The following is a 15,489-nucleotide window of genomic DNA, read 5'->3' on the forward strand; positions in this document are numbered from 1 at the left end:
CTGAGAAAATGTCACCTGATTATAGATTCAACTGCTAGGGAAGAAATCCTATCAACATCCATGCTGTAAGGATCTTGTAAGTTTCAATGAAATTGCCTTTATTCTCCAAATGTTATTACCCCAAATGTTTGAAATTTGGAGAGGATGGCGGTTAATTACTGAACATATTCACACGATGCTACCAATTTTCTTTCAATAAACAACACATGTTTATTGCACAAAAGAGTAGAAGTTTCTGTATGTATAACTACTTTGAAAGACCTTAACATAAACAGCAGTTTAATCCATTTCCCCTGCAACATCCTTTACAAATGCTCAGTGAAGTATCACACCTTTCATTTTTTGATTCATTCTCAGGATGTGATGTTGCTGGCACTGCCAACATTTATTGCCCAACCCTAATTGCCCACAAAAAGATGATGATAATCTGACTTCTTGAATGTTTGCAGTCCTTGCGGTATCGGGTCATTGACAGTAGTGTTAGGTCCATACTCTTGACCCAGTGATGATGAAAGGAAGATAATTTGGCCCAAGTTATGATGGAGTATGGGTTGAGAGCAAAGTTGCAATAAGTGGTATTCCCATCTATTGATTGTTTAGGCTTTCTGGGTGAGAGGCAGTGAGAAAGTTCTGTTGGAGGAGCCTTGGTGAGTTACTGCATTGTACATTGTAGATGCTGCACACCTCTGCAACTATTGGGGAGCCAATTGGGAGGCTTTGGCATTTTTTGCATTCATGTAACTAAGCAACTTTTAGAGTTCACCTTTATGCTCCTTCTGTGCTTCCATATATCTTCTCTTTCCCCTTTCATTACCTTCTAATCCATTACCTTCTAATCCATTGTTAGATTAAAAATTACACCCAATCCCCTGGTTCATCATTTTTTCGTGCGACCTTCAAAACTACTACCTTTTATCTAATATAATCTTACAGTTCTTTTGTCAGCCATAGCTGATTTATTTTTCCTACTGTCTTCAGGAAATGCTTAATTGTTGTAAACCATGCAATACATCTTCAAATCCTCATTACTGTGTAACTTCAAACCATTTTGTGTGTTTTTCCAATCCATCACAGCCAACTTGCCATTCCAATCTTCATAGTTTACATTATTCAGGTTGGAGATCTCAATTCCAGAATGAACTATATCATTTTCAAACTTGATTAAAAAATCCACATCATGGTCTCTATTCAACAAAGGCCCCTCAACAGTAAAGTTATCAATTACAGTTTCACTTTACAGAATACTAAATCTAAAACAATCTGTTTCCTTTTTGATCCTTCAATGTTCTACTTCAGAAATGCTTCAGTACAAACTGCAGAAATTCATCCTCCACAGCATTCGTGCTGAGTAGCATCTCCCAGACAGTATGGAAAATGAAGTCATCTATTTTTTACTTATAGCCCATTTACATGGACATCTAGTTTCTGATCTTTATTCGAAGGAATTTTCGGGGACATTAAACAGCTTCAGCAGACATGAGTTCAATGTAACATCCAAATATTTCTCTTTACCCCTAGTATTCTCACATAAAGCTGAGCTGGATGTTTTAACATGCTTTATCCTGAATGTAATTAACAGAAAAATATCCTGAAATCACTCGTAAACTTGCTACTATCTCAGCAGTGTGCCAGTGAGGTGGGATTTCTGAGGGAATCCTTTCCCACATTCAATGCAAATGAATGGCCTTTCTCCGGTGTGAATGTGCTGGTGAACAGTGAGTTGGGATGATCATCACAACCCAGTCCCATAGTAAGGGCACTGAGCAGTCTCTCGTTGCACTGTAGCATCAATGCCCCAGAACTTTTAAAACACTTGTGTCATTCTGGACATTTAACAGGCATCTCATTGGAATGAACATGTTGATGGCGTATCAGATCCCAGGATCTTACATAGCACTTCCCACAGTGTGTGCATTTAAAAGGTCTTTCTCCAGTGTGAACTCGCTGGTGTGTCATCAGGTGAATTTTCTGAGTGAATCCCTTCCCACAGTCGGAGCAGGTGAACGGTCTCTCTCCGGTATGAGTGCGCTGATGTACAGTGAGACGAGATGACCACTTGAAGCCAGTCCCACACTGAGAGCACCTGAATGGTCTGTCATCAGTGTGAACACGTTGGTGTAACTTCAGCTCCCTGGAGCTTTTATAACTCCTCGTACAATCTGGACATTTGAAGGGTCTCTCCTCAGTGTGAATTCGCTGGTGTGCCTTGAGATGGCAAGCCTCACAAAATCCCTTCCCACACTCAGTACAAGTGAATGGCTTCTCCCCAGAATGAACTCGCTGATGCTTCAACAGGGTGGAGAACCGATAGAATACCTGCCCACACTCAGAGCAGATGAATGATCTCTCCCCAGTGTGAAGACGCTGGTGTAGAGTGAGTTGAGATGATCTCTTGAATCCATTCCCACAGTGAGAGCACCTGAATGGTCTCTCATCAGTGTGAACACGGTGATGGACAATCAACTCCCTGGAACCTTTAAAGCACTTCCCACACTCTGAGCATTTAAAAGGTCTCTCATCAGTGTGAACACGTTTATGGGACTGCAAATAATGGGAACTTTTAAAGCACTTCCCACAGTCTGTACATTTAAAAGGTCTCTCCTCAGTGTGAACCTGCTGATGTGACTTGAGATGGGATGACTGAGTGAATCCAATTCCACATTCGGAGCAGGTGAATGGCCTCTCCCCTGTGTGAATGCGCTGGTGAACAGTAAGCTGAGATGACCACTTGAAACCAGCCCCACAGTCAGAGCACCTAAACCGTCTCTCCTCAGTGTGGACACGCCGATGGGACATCAGCTCACTGGAACTTTTATAGCACTTCCCACAGTCTAGACATTTAAAAGGTCTCTCCTCAGTGTGAACACGCCGATGGGACATCAGATCACTGGAACTTTTAAAGTACTTCTCACAGTCTGGACATTTAAAAGGTCTCTCCTCACTGTGAACTCTCTGGTGTTTCAACAGGGTGGATAACTGAGTAAATCGCCTCCCACAAAGGGAGCAAATGAATGGCCTCTCTCCAGTGTGAACACGTTGGTGAATTTCGAGTGCAGAGCAGTGACTGAACCCTTTCTCACAGTAACCACACTTCCATGGTTTCTCCCCAGCGTGACTGCATTTGTGTTTCTTGAGACTAGTTGATTGGCTGAAACCTTTTCTGCATCCTGAACATGTGTAACTGTTCTCCTCACTGTGAGCAATGCTTTCTCCTTCCATGTTTAAAATCTGTTGATAGTCTAGTTATGATAGATTGGGTGACTCCATCAGATCAGTGTGATGTTTGGTTTCAGTATCCTGACTTCAAAGCCTCTATTTCGCCTACCCTGTTAATTGACATAAACAGAAAAATGGAATGAGAGACAAGACACAAAGATATAAATTCAGGTTATGAGATTATATGAGTGAATCTGGCAATATGTGGGGAGGTGGCATTTTGGAAAAGTGACCAACAAAGCTGGTGGATTGTCATAGAAATTGAACAGAGGCTGAACTAATAACAATTTGGGAATTAGCTGCTACGTCTGCTCAGGCCTGCACAAGTCAGTAGCACATTTATGGTGCAGAGTGACAGAGAAAAGAGAGAGATATGGGGAGGAAGTTGGAGAGGCAGGGATCAAAGAAAGGGGACTCCATATATCTAAACATCCATACATTTGATAGGAGTTTCATCATCTCAAAGGTTCAGGCTAGTACATCTAAATACTTGTCATTATCACCAAGTTATCCTCCAAGATGCACCATCCTGACTTGTTTGACATTCATTACTGGAGGAACAGACTTCCTTTGATTAAATATTAGGAGGATGAAAGTTAATACCTTCAATCCCTCCTACGAACTCCATTCCTTAGCCGATTGAATTCCTCTCTCTGGCATCTGACTGGTGCTGAAACAGACTGTTCAGAACCTTGGCATCCCAAATTGAGACCCCAACCAAAACAAAACTCCGGATGCTGCAAATCAGAAACGAAGGAAGAAGTTGCTGGAAAAGCTCAGCAGCATATGTGAACAGAAATCAAAAAAAGTCAACTTTGATTTCTCTTCACAGATGCTTCAGACCCGCTGAGCTTTTTTTCCAGCAAATTGTTTTTGTTTGAGATTCCAGCCATAATCATCTGTAAAACCACCAATGTTCACTTCGATATCATCACCAACTTCACCCCATTCTCAAATGACGTGCTTCTTAACTCATCCATTCCATTATGGTCTGTAGACTTATTGATGCTATCAGACCCCACAATCACCCTCCCTGTAGTTGATGTTACTCCCCTACTTGCCTCCTCACACCGACCCTTGCTCAGTTATGTCACAGCATTCGCCCACTGGGATGGCCGCGCACGCGCTCTAGCCTGAGAAGAATGGCAGGCCTGAAGCCCGCAACTCCCTGGTCCCTCAAACAAAAAACAACTTGCGGTCGTATACCTGGGCCCCTGCCTTGGACAAAGACCGGATCTCCTAACGCGGGGCCCGGAGAGTCTTATTCGGGCCTTGCAACCGACACAAGGCGTTAACGAGATACCGCTGTTCCTTTGTCCCAGCCACGCTCTCACATAACGGCTCCACTCCCTTTGCCGCCGATCGCAGCCATCGGTGAAAACGGCTCAGTGTCTTTCACAGGCCCCATCAACATTAAACTGCGCATGCTCCACATACAAACCGAACTGCGCTTGCGTTTGAGCCGGTTGGTGCGTGCGTTGAGAATACAGTATTCATGTCAACAAGCTTAAAAATCACATAACGCCAGGTTATATTCCAACAGGTTTATTTGGAAGCACTAGCTTTCGAAGCGCTGCTTTTTCATCAGGTGTCTGTGGAGCAAGTTCATAAAATACAGGATTTATAGCAACAGGGTTGCAGTGTCATGGGATGTAATATTAAAGAAATTTAGATTGTTTCATCTTTTAGAATGATTACGTTAGTTTCGGTTCTTTAATATATAAATCCCGGAACTTTTTAAAAAGTTACATTCTCAAGATATCTTTAACAATAGGTGCCATATCAGCTCATTTAGGGTGTGTGCATGTGGGGTGTTTGTGTGTGTATGTGTATGTGAATTGGGGTATAAGTCTGTGAAGAGTTGCGTGTGTGGTGCATGTGTGAGCTCTCTCAAACGCTCACACTTACATCACCCCCCCCCCCCACACACACACCTTTTCAGACTTATACCCCATTACACTCACTACACACACACTCAGTCTCCCCTGCACGCACACACCTGCAAGTTTGTGGGGTGAATTTGTACTTGCAGAATTACATTTTATTTTGCTCAAAAACTCCATAAATCCATGTAAGATTCTGTAAGTCCCATTTTAGAAACATAATCAATCCGACCCAACACTGGGACACAGACTTTAACCTCACACCTTCAATGCATTAGCTGAGCTGAGCTGACCTTGATACCTTGAGAATGTAACTTTACAACCACATGAAGAAGCAGCGCTTAGAAAGCTAGTGCTTCCAAATAAACCTGTTGGACTATCATTTAGTGTTGTGTGATTTTTAATTTTGTCCACCCCAGTCCAGCACTGGCACCTCCAGATCATGTCAACAAGGAATATTCGGTAAAAGGATCGCCATTCACAATTGTTCTGCGGGCCTTAAAGGAAGTTTCTTATTCGACTTCTGTAAATTAATTTGAAATACATAAATTATCATGAGCTGCACCTCAATTATTTCTTATGATGTCCCATTGATTTAATGGGAGATTTAGTGTTCCACGACGTCATGAGAATAAACCGAATTTGTAAAACATTCTGCTTCTTCCCCTCCTGACCATTTCTGAAGCGTGCACTCCCCGTCAATCCTCCGGCCCCGCCCCTCACTCACTCTAATTGGTCGGAGGACCGCCTCTGCTCGGTCTTCCAGCTCCGCCCCCTTCCTCCCATTGGCAAAGTTTCGTTCAGGCGCAGCTCACCAGCTGTGCTCCAGAAACATTTTACAGGCACAACGATGCAATCCATCCCAAAAAAGGAAATCACGGGGACTCTCTTGTGACGAGGTAGGAATGTTCCTACTCTTGGACCAAAAGACCTGGGCTTGGTGCAAGATTTGGAGATGCCGGTGTTGGACTGGGTTACAAAGTTAAAAATCACACAACACCAGGTTATAGTCCAACAGGTTTAATTGGAAGCACACTAGCTTTCGGAGCGACGCTCCTTCATCAGGTGATAATGGAGGGCTCTATCCGAACACAGAATTTATTGCAAGAATTTTATTATAATGTAACTGAAATTATACATTGAAAAATTGATTGCCTGTTAAGCCTTTCATCTGTGAGAATACAGTGATAGTTTCACTTCTTTCATGTGTAAATCACAAAACCTTTTCTTTAAAATGTTGCATTCTCAGGTTAGCTGTTAACAATGTTGGCTATCAGCCTCTGCCCGGCTGTTAACAATGTTAACAGCCGGGCAGAGGCTGATAGCCAAGTTCGGTACCCATAGTGAGGGTCTCAACCGAGACCTTGGGTTCATGTCTATAAGACCATAAGACATAGGAGCGGAAGTAAGGCCATTCGGCCCATCAAGTCCACTCCACCATTCAATCGTGGGCGGCACGGTGGCACAGTGGTTAGCACTGCTGCCTCACAGCGCCAGAGACCCGGGTTCAATTCCCGCCTCAGGCGACTGACTGTGTGGAGTTTGCACGTTCTCCCCGTGTCTGCGTGGGTTTCCTCCGGGTGCTCCGGTTTCCTCCCACAGTCCAAAGATGTGCAGGGTCAGGTGAATTGGCCATATTAAATTGCCCGTAGTGTTAGGTAAGGGGTAAATGTAGGGGTATGGGTGGGTTTCGCTTCGGCGGGTCGGTGTGGACTCGTTGGGCTGAAGGGCCTGTTTCCACACTGTAATCTAATCTAATCTAATCTAATCTAATCATGGCTGATGGGCATTTCAACTCCACATACCCGCACTCTCCCCGTAGCCCTTAATTCCTTGTGACATCAAGAATTTATCAATTTCTGCCTTGAAGACATTTAGTGTCCCAGCCTCCACTGCACTCTGTGGCAATGAATTCCACAGGCCAACCACTCTCTGGCTGAAGAAATGTCTCCGCATTTCTGTTCTGAATTTACCCCCTCTAATTCTAAGGCTGTGTCCACGGGTCCTAGTCTCCTCACCTAACGGAAACAATTTCCTAGTGTCCACCCTCTCCAAGCCATGTATTATCTTGTAAGTTTCTATTAGATCTCCCCTTAATCTTCTAAACTCTAATGAATACAATCCCAGGATCCTCAGCCGTTCCTCATATGTTAGACCTACCATTCCAGGGATCATCCATGTGAATCTCCGCTGGACACGCTCCAGTGCCAGTATGTCCTTCCTGAGGTGTGGGGACCAAAACTGGATACAGTACTCCAAATGGGGCCTAACCAGAGCTTTATAAAGTTTCAGTAGCACAACCGTGCTTTTATATTCCAACCCTCTTGAGATAATTGACAACATTGCATTCGCTTTCTTAATCATGAACTCAACCTGCATGTTTACCTTTCGAGAATCCTCAACTAGCACTCTCAGATCCCTCTGTACTTTGGCTTTACGAATTTTCTCACCATTTAGAAAGTAGTCCATGCTTGTATTCTTTTTTGTCACATTACAGGTGACCACTATTGCACTATACACACTCACAGATACTCCTACACACACACAGGCACTCCTATACACACATACACATGGACACACAGACACCCACACACACCCTTACCGACACACACACTCCCAAACTCACACATGCACCCCCTCACAGACTTAAGACACTCTGCATTCACTACACACACACATACACTTTCTCACATTCACAACCCCCAACCCAGACAGACAAAGACTCACATGCACACCTATATTTTGTGGGGTGAATTTGTATTTGCAGGGTTACATTGTACTTTGCTCAAAAACTGCATGAATTTATGTAAAACTCTGTTATCTCACTTTTTAGATTAGAATCAATCTAAACATCATGGCATAGATGGAGAACACAGGGGGCCAACACCTTCAACATATTGTCTAGCTATCACCATTGTTAACAGCTAACCCGAGAATGCAACTTCTTTAAAAAAAGGTTTTGTGATTTACACATGAAAGAAGTGAAACTATCACTGTATTCTCACAGATGAAAGGCTTAACAGGCAATCAATTTTTCAATGTATAATTTCAGTTACATCACACTGTAAATTCTTGCAATAAATTCTGTGTTCGGATTGAGCCCTCCATTATCACCTGATGAAGGAGCGTCGCTCTGAACGCTAGTGTGCTTCCAATTAAACCTGTTGGACTATAACCTGGTATTGTGTGATTTTTATCTTTGAACAAGTTTGTTAGAAAAACAAGGGAAGTCAAGGAGAGAATAAAAACAAAAGGCATACAATGTGGTGAAGATCGGTGGGAAGCCAGAGGAAAGGGAGGAGTTTAAACACCAGCAGAGGACAACTAAAAAAGCAACATGGAGAAGATGAAATATGAGCAAGCTAGTAACACAAAAGAATACTGAAAGAGATCTTCAAATGTAAAGAGGTAAGACAAAACATTGGACAGCTGGAAAATGGGGCTGGAGAAGTAGTAATGGGAAACAAAGAAATGGTGAAGGAATTGAACAGTGACTTAGAGTCATAGAGATGTACAGCACGGAAACAGACCAGTCCATGCCGACCAGATATCCCAACCCAATCTAGTCCCACCTGTTAGCACCTGGCCCATATCCCTCCAAACCCTTCCTATTCATATACCCATCCTGATGCCTTTTAAATATTGCAATTGTACTAGCCTCCACCACTTCCTCTGGCAGCTCATTCCATATTTGCAACCCCCGGTACATGAAAACATTGTCCCTTAGGTCTCTTTTATATCTTTCCCCTCTCACCCTAAACTTCTGCCCTCTTGCTCTGGACTCCCCCACCCCACGGAAAATACTTTGTCTATTTATCATATCCATGCCCCTCATGATTTTGCAAACCTTTATAAGGTCACCCCTCAGCCTCCAACGCTCCAGGGAAAGCAGCCCTAGACTATTAAACCTCTACCTATAGCTCAAATCCTCCAACCTTGGCAACATCCTTGTAAGTCTTTTCTGAACCCTTTCAAGTTTCACAACATCCTTCCAACCTGCCAACTTGACATTAGTCTTCATGGTCACCAGAAGCCGATCAGAACTTCAAGACAGTCAGGTCAAAGGTGACTTTGGTGGCTATTACAGAGGAGAAGATGTTGGACAATCTTCTGAAGATGAATAAAACATATGGATAGATGCACTACAGCCCAGGATTCTGAAGGAGATCATTTGTAGAGGCATTGGTGATTGGTGATCTTTCAGGCATCACTGGAGTCATGAATGGTTCCAGAAAACTGGAAAATGGCTAATGTAATCCCCTGTTTAAGAAGGGAGGGAGGCAAAAGACTGGAAATTATAGGCCTCAGTTGTTGCTAAGGTTTTAGAATTCATTATTAAGAATGAGATCGTGAAGTATTTGAAACTGCATGGTGAAATAGGGCTGAGTTAGCATGGCTTTGCCAAGGGGAGATCATGCCTGACAAATTTGTTAGAATTCTTTGAGGAGTTAACGAGTAAGTTAGACAAAGGAAAGCCTATTTAAATCTCCAGAAGATCTGCATTGGTATTCACTGAGGAGAGGGACATGACAGATGTTGAGGTTGGGGATAGATGTTTGATTACTCTAGATCAAGTCAGCCTAAGGAGGGATGAAGTGTTGGGTATACTAAAAGGTCTGAAGGTGGACAAGTCAGATGGGATCTATCCCAGATTTCTGAGGGAAGCAAGAGAGGAAATAGCTGGGGCCTTAATAGATATCTTTGCAGCATCCTTGAACATGGATGAGGTCCTGGAGAATTGTCCCCTTGTTCATAAGGGTAGCAGGGATAATCCATCTAATTATAGACTGGTGAGCCTGACGTCAGTGGTAGGGAAGCTGCTGGAGAAGGTATTGAGGGATAGGATCTATTCCCAGTTGGAAGAAAATGGGCTTATCAGTGATAGGCAATGTGGTTTTGTGCAGGGAAGGTCATGTTTTACTAACTTAATAGAATTTTTTGAGGAAGTGACAAATTTATTGACGAGGGAAGGGCTGCAGATGTCATATACTTAGACTTCAGTAAGGCATTTGATAAGGCTGCCCATGGTAGGCTGATGGAGAAAGTGAAGTCGCATGGGGTCCAGAGTATACTAACTAGATGGTTAGAAAACTGGCTCGGCAACAGGAGACATAGCAATGGAAAGGAGTTTCTCAAAACCAAGAACTGTTACCAGTGGTGTTCCACAGGGATCCATGCTGGGACCACTGTTGTTTGTAATTTATATATATATATATATATATATATGTGACCTGGAGGAAGTTATAGGTAGTTTGATTAGCAAGTTTGCAGATTACACTAAGATTGGTGGAATAGCAGATAGTGAAGAGGGCTGTCTGAGAATGCAGCAGAATATAGATAGATTGGAGAAATGGCAGATGGAGTTCAATCCAGGCAAATGCGAGGTGATGCACTTTGGAAGATCCAGTTCAAGAGCGAACTATACAATAAAGGGAAATGCCCTGGGAAAATTGATATACAGAGAGATCTGAGTGTTCAGGTCCATTGTACCCTGAAGGTGACAAAGCAGGTTGATAGAGTGGCCAAGAACGCATACGACATGCTTTTCTTCATTGGATGTATTGAATACAAGAGTTGGCAGATCATGTTACAGTTGTATGAGACTTTGGTTCGGCCACATTTGGAATACTGCGTACAGTTCTAGTCACCACATTACCAAAAGGATGTAGATTCTTTGGAGAGGGTGCAGAGGAGGTTCACCAGGATATTGGGTCTAGATTAGAGTGGTGCTGGAAAAGTACAGCAGGTCAGGCAACATCCGAGGAGCAGGAAAATTGACATTTCGGGCAAAAGCCCTTCATCAGGAATAGAGCCGATGAAGGGCTTTTGCCCGAAATGTCGATTTTCCTGTTCCTCGCATACTGCCTGACCTGCTGTGCTTTTCCAGCACCACTCTAATCTAGCCTCTGGTTTCCAGCATCTGCAGTCCTTGTTTTTATGTAGCTGTTTTTGTCAGGATGTTGCCTGGTATGGAGGGCATTAGCTATGAAGAGAGGTTGAGTAGATTACGATTACTTACATTAGAGAGAGAGGTTGAGGGGAATCTGATTGAGATCTACAAAATCATGAGAGGCATAGACAGGTTGGACAGCAAGAAGCATTTTCCCAGAGTGAGGCTCTCCATTACTAGGGGTCACAAGTTCAAGGTGAGAGGGGAAAAGTTTAAGGGAGATATGTGTGGAAAGTTCTTTGTGCAGAGTGTAGTTGTGCCTGGAACGCGTTGGCAGTGGAGGTGTTAGAGAAAGGCACAACAGCATCATTTGAAATCTTTTTGGACAAATACATGAATGGGCAGGGAATAGAGGAATACGGATCCTTCAAAATGTAGGCGACAGGTTTAGATAGAGGATCTGGATCGCAGGCATGGAGGGCCAAAGGGCCTGTACCCATGCTGTAATTTGCTTTGTTCTTTGTCTTGAACTGCGTGCCACACAGGAGCTGTTAAATATGATAACAGCAGATTATGTCAGGGGCAAAGTACTGGCATAGATAGAGGATTTGCTGACTACAGATGACAGAGTTTGAGAATAAATGGGTCTTTCTGTAGATGGCAACCAGTGATCTGTAGGGCACAGTGTTGGGGCCATAACTATTCATGTTATACATTAACAATTTAGGTGAAGGAACTGGACAAAGATAGCACAGGTGAAATAAAATATAGCATCTTAGTCGGAAGAATGGAGACAATGACAACTTTCTAAATGTTGAACACACTACCTGTGCCTCTGCTTCCTACCATGTCGCCCCCATAGACAACACCAGTGCTGTGAATGCCACTGACAATGTCGCTTCCGCCAAAGTCACCACTTATGCTGATGCCACCAATCACGCAACCACTGACGTCACTGCTAATCGCATGATCCCACACATATACTCACCCCAGAGACAATCTCCACCCCAACTCTCAACACCAGTTCAACACTCAGTCCTAGCCCTAAGCCCTGCCGGATATTTACCATTCCCCCAGACCTCCCCCTCAGTGGGTGAATGGTCAGTCCTCAGCAAAGGACACACCTTCATTCCAGTATACCTATATATCAACAAGTTTTGCACACATCTAGATGTCGAACACTTTTTCCTCCACCTCTATGCTTACTTCTTTGAACGTGAACTCCACCCACCCTCTAAAGACACCTTCCTCTGCCTCCAACAAACTCCATCCTCCTGGGCACCCTGTGCTGGCCTCTTACCCTCCCTTGACCGTTTCATCTCTAACTGCTGTCATGACATGAACAGCCTCAATCTCTCCATCCCCTCACCCACTTCAACATCACCCCTTCAACTTCTAACCCTAACCTCATCGTCAAACCAGGTGACAAGGGAGGCACAGTGGTAGTTTGGTGCACCAAACTCAACCTCACTGAAACCACACTCCCAACTCACTGACACCTCCTCCTACTGCCCCCTCGACCATGAGTCAACCTGTCATCACCAAACCATCATCTCCAAGACCATCCACAATTTCATTGCCTCAGATCTCCCATGTCATAGTCCCCCAACCCCACGCAGCCTATTCCTATCTTTGCCCTAAAATACATAAACCTGACTGCCCCAGTCAACCGATTGTCTCTGCCTGCTCCTGCCCTACTGAACTCATCTCCTCTCATCTTGACTCAGTCCTATCCCCTTTGGTCCAGGAACTCCCCACCTACATTCAGGACACTACCCATGCCATTTACCTTCTCCATGACTTTCAGTTCCCTGGACCCCCCAACGCCTCATCTTCACCATGGATATTCAGTCTCTGTATCCCCATGAGGAGGGCCTTAAGGTCTTCAATTTTTTCCTCTCCTGCAAACCCAACTAGTGCCTCGCCACTGACGTGCTCATTTGCTTGGCAGAACTGGTACTCACCCTTAACAATATTTTCCTTTCAATCCTCCCACTTCCTACAAACCAGATGGATGCCCATGGATACCCACATGGGTCCGAACTATGCCTACCTCTTGGTAGGGTACCTGGAACAGTCCCTCTTCCTCGGCTATACTGGCACCATCCTCTTTTCCTCTGTTACATCACTGTATTGGTGCTGCTCCATGCTCCCACGAGGAACTCGAACAGTCCATCCACTTCACCCACAGCTTCCACCCTGACATCAAATTAACGTGGACCATCTCTGACACCCGCCTCCTCTTCCTAGACCTCTCTGTCTCCATCTCTGCCAACCAACTCAGCATTGACATCTACTACAAACCCACTGACATCGAGGGCCAAAGGGCCTGTACTGCGCTGTATTGTTCTATGACTCCCATAGCTACTTTGATTACACTGCCTCCCACCCCCACTTGCAAAAATGCAATCCCATACTCCCAATTCCTCCACCATAGGACCCAATTCCTCCTCCCAGGACGAGCAGTTCCACTCCAGAATATCCAGATGTCCTCCTACTTCAAGGACTGCAATTTCTCCTCTCCCATGACCAATAATGCCCTCAACTGTATCTTCTCTGCTCTCAAACAAAACCCACTCAACCATAATGAGGATAGTATTCCCCCTGGTCCTCACATTCCACCCCATTAATCCTCAAGTACAACACATCATCTTCCGCCACCTCCGGTCTTACCCCACTACCAACATAATATTCCCCCCCCCCATTCCGCCTTTTGCAGGGACTGGTCCCTCCACAACTTCCTCGTTAGGTTCATACTCTTCTCCAAAACATCCTTCACAGCTGGAACCTTTCCCTGCGGCTGCAGAGGTACAAAATGTGCCCCGCACCATTCCCCTCACCTCCGTCCAAGGGCCAAAGAATCTTTCCAAGAGATTTGCATGCATTTCTTCTAATCTGATTTATTGCATCCCGATGTGTCTCTTCTACATTAAAGAGACTGAGTGCAAACCGAGGAACTGGTTCAGGGAACCTTTATGGTCTGTCTGCTTCAATCAACCCCACCTCCCAGTTGCCATCTATTTCAACTCCTTCTCCCACACCCCTGATGACATGTCCATCCTGGCCCTCCTCCATCATTAAAACAAGGCCATACGCAAACTTGAGGAAGAACACCTCATCTTCTGCTTCGGGAGCTTATATCCATAGGGCCTTTAACATAGAATTCACATTTTCCAAATCCCAGCTCCAACCCTCCCCCTTAGCCTGACTCAACCTATCCATCTTCTTTTCCACCTGTTTGATCCACCCTTCTCACTGACCAATCACAGCCACCTCCTATCTGCATTCACCTCTTGCCATCCCACTCATTTTTCCCACAGACCCAACCCCCATATTCCCTCTAATTATTTTTCAACCTCTCCCCCAGTCCTGATAAAAGGTTCCGACCTGAAAAGTCAACCCCCCCCTCCACTCTACTCTGTTGCTTGACCTGCTGTGCTTTTTCAAACTACATTCTTTATCTACTCCTATTTTTCTAAACAGTGAAAGGCTTCAGAAATCTGGAGCACAAAGGCACTTAGGACTCCTAGTTCAAGTTTTTGTTTATGTTACCATGTAAATTCAGTTGGCAGTTAGGAATGCAAATGCAATCTTAGCATTCATTTCAAGATGGTGAGATATAAAGCCATTGTTGTATATCTCTTTTTTAAGGCTCTGGTCAGGTTGGATTTTGAAGATTGTGAACCGTTTTGGACTCAGTATCTGAGGAAGGATATGTTGGTACAAGAATAGGTTTACAAGAATGATCTCAGTGATGAAGGGCTTGTCATATACAGGGTTGAAACTTTATTGCTGGAACAGCACAGCAGGTCAGGCAGCATCCAGGGAACAGGAGATTCGACGTTTCGGGCACAGGCCCTTCTTCAGGAATGAAGAAGGGCCTGAAGAAGGGCCTGTGCCCGAAACGTCGAATCTCCTGTTCCCTGGATGCTGCCTGACCTGCTGTGCTGTTCCAGCAATAAAGTTTCAACTTTGATCTCCAGCATCTGCAGACCTCACTTTCTCCTTGTCATATACAGAGTCATAGACTCATATCTCTTCCATACATTCACCCTCTGTGTGAAAAAGCTGTCCCTTAGATCCCTTTAATATCTCTCCCCTCTCACCTTAAATCCAAGCCTTCTAGTTTTGGATCCTGGGAAAAAGACCTTGGCAATTTATCCTATCCATGCCCCTCATGATTTTATAAACCTCTATAAGGTCACCCCCTCAACCTCTGACATTGTGGGGAAAATAGCCCCAACCTATTCAGTCCCTCCCAATTGCTCAAACCCTCCAACCCAGCAACATCTTTGTAAATCTTTTTGCACCTTTACAAGTTTAACAACATCTTTCCTACAGCAGCTAAACCAGAATTGAATGTGATATTCCAAAGTGACCTAACTAATTGAGTATTCTGGGACTGTACTCAAAAAGTTCAGAAGGATTAGCGAGAATCTCATTGAAACTTAGAAGATATTGAGAGGCCTGGTCAGAGAAGGGATGGCATGGTGGCTCAGT

General features: G+C 44.3%; 1 protein-coding gene across 1 annotated transcript; it reads right to left on the minus strand.

The window, feature by feature from the left end:
• Positions 1-839: 839 nt before the first annotated feature.
• Positions 840-3,251, minus strand: LOC122553884 (uncharacterized). The gene has a single exon (XM_087990179.1). It carries the CDS (start codon positions 3,217-3,219, stop codon positions 1,819-1,821), a length of 1,401 nt encoding a protein of 466 aa, XP_087846305.1. The 5' UTR covers positions 3,220-3,251; the 3' UTR covers positions 840-1,818.
• Between the last annotated feature and the right edge of the window lie 12,238 nt (positions 3,252-15,489).

The sequence above is a fragment of the Chiloscyllium plagiosum genome, unplaced genomic scaffold, assembly GCF_037043375.1.
Source record: "Chiloscyllium plagiosum isolate Xiang-an unplaced genomic scaffold, Cpla_swu_hap1 HiC_scaffold_8, whole genome shotgun sequence".
NCBI classification, from domain to species: Eukaryota; Metazoa; Chordata; class Chondrichthyes; order Orectolobiformes; family Hemiscylliidae; genus Chiloscyllium; species Chiloscyllium plagiosum.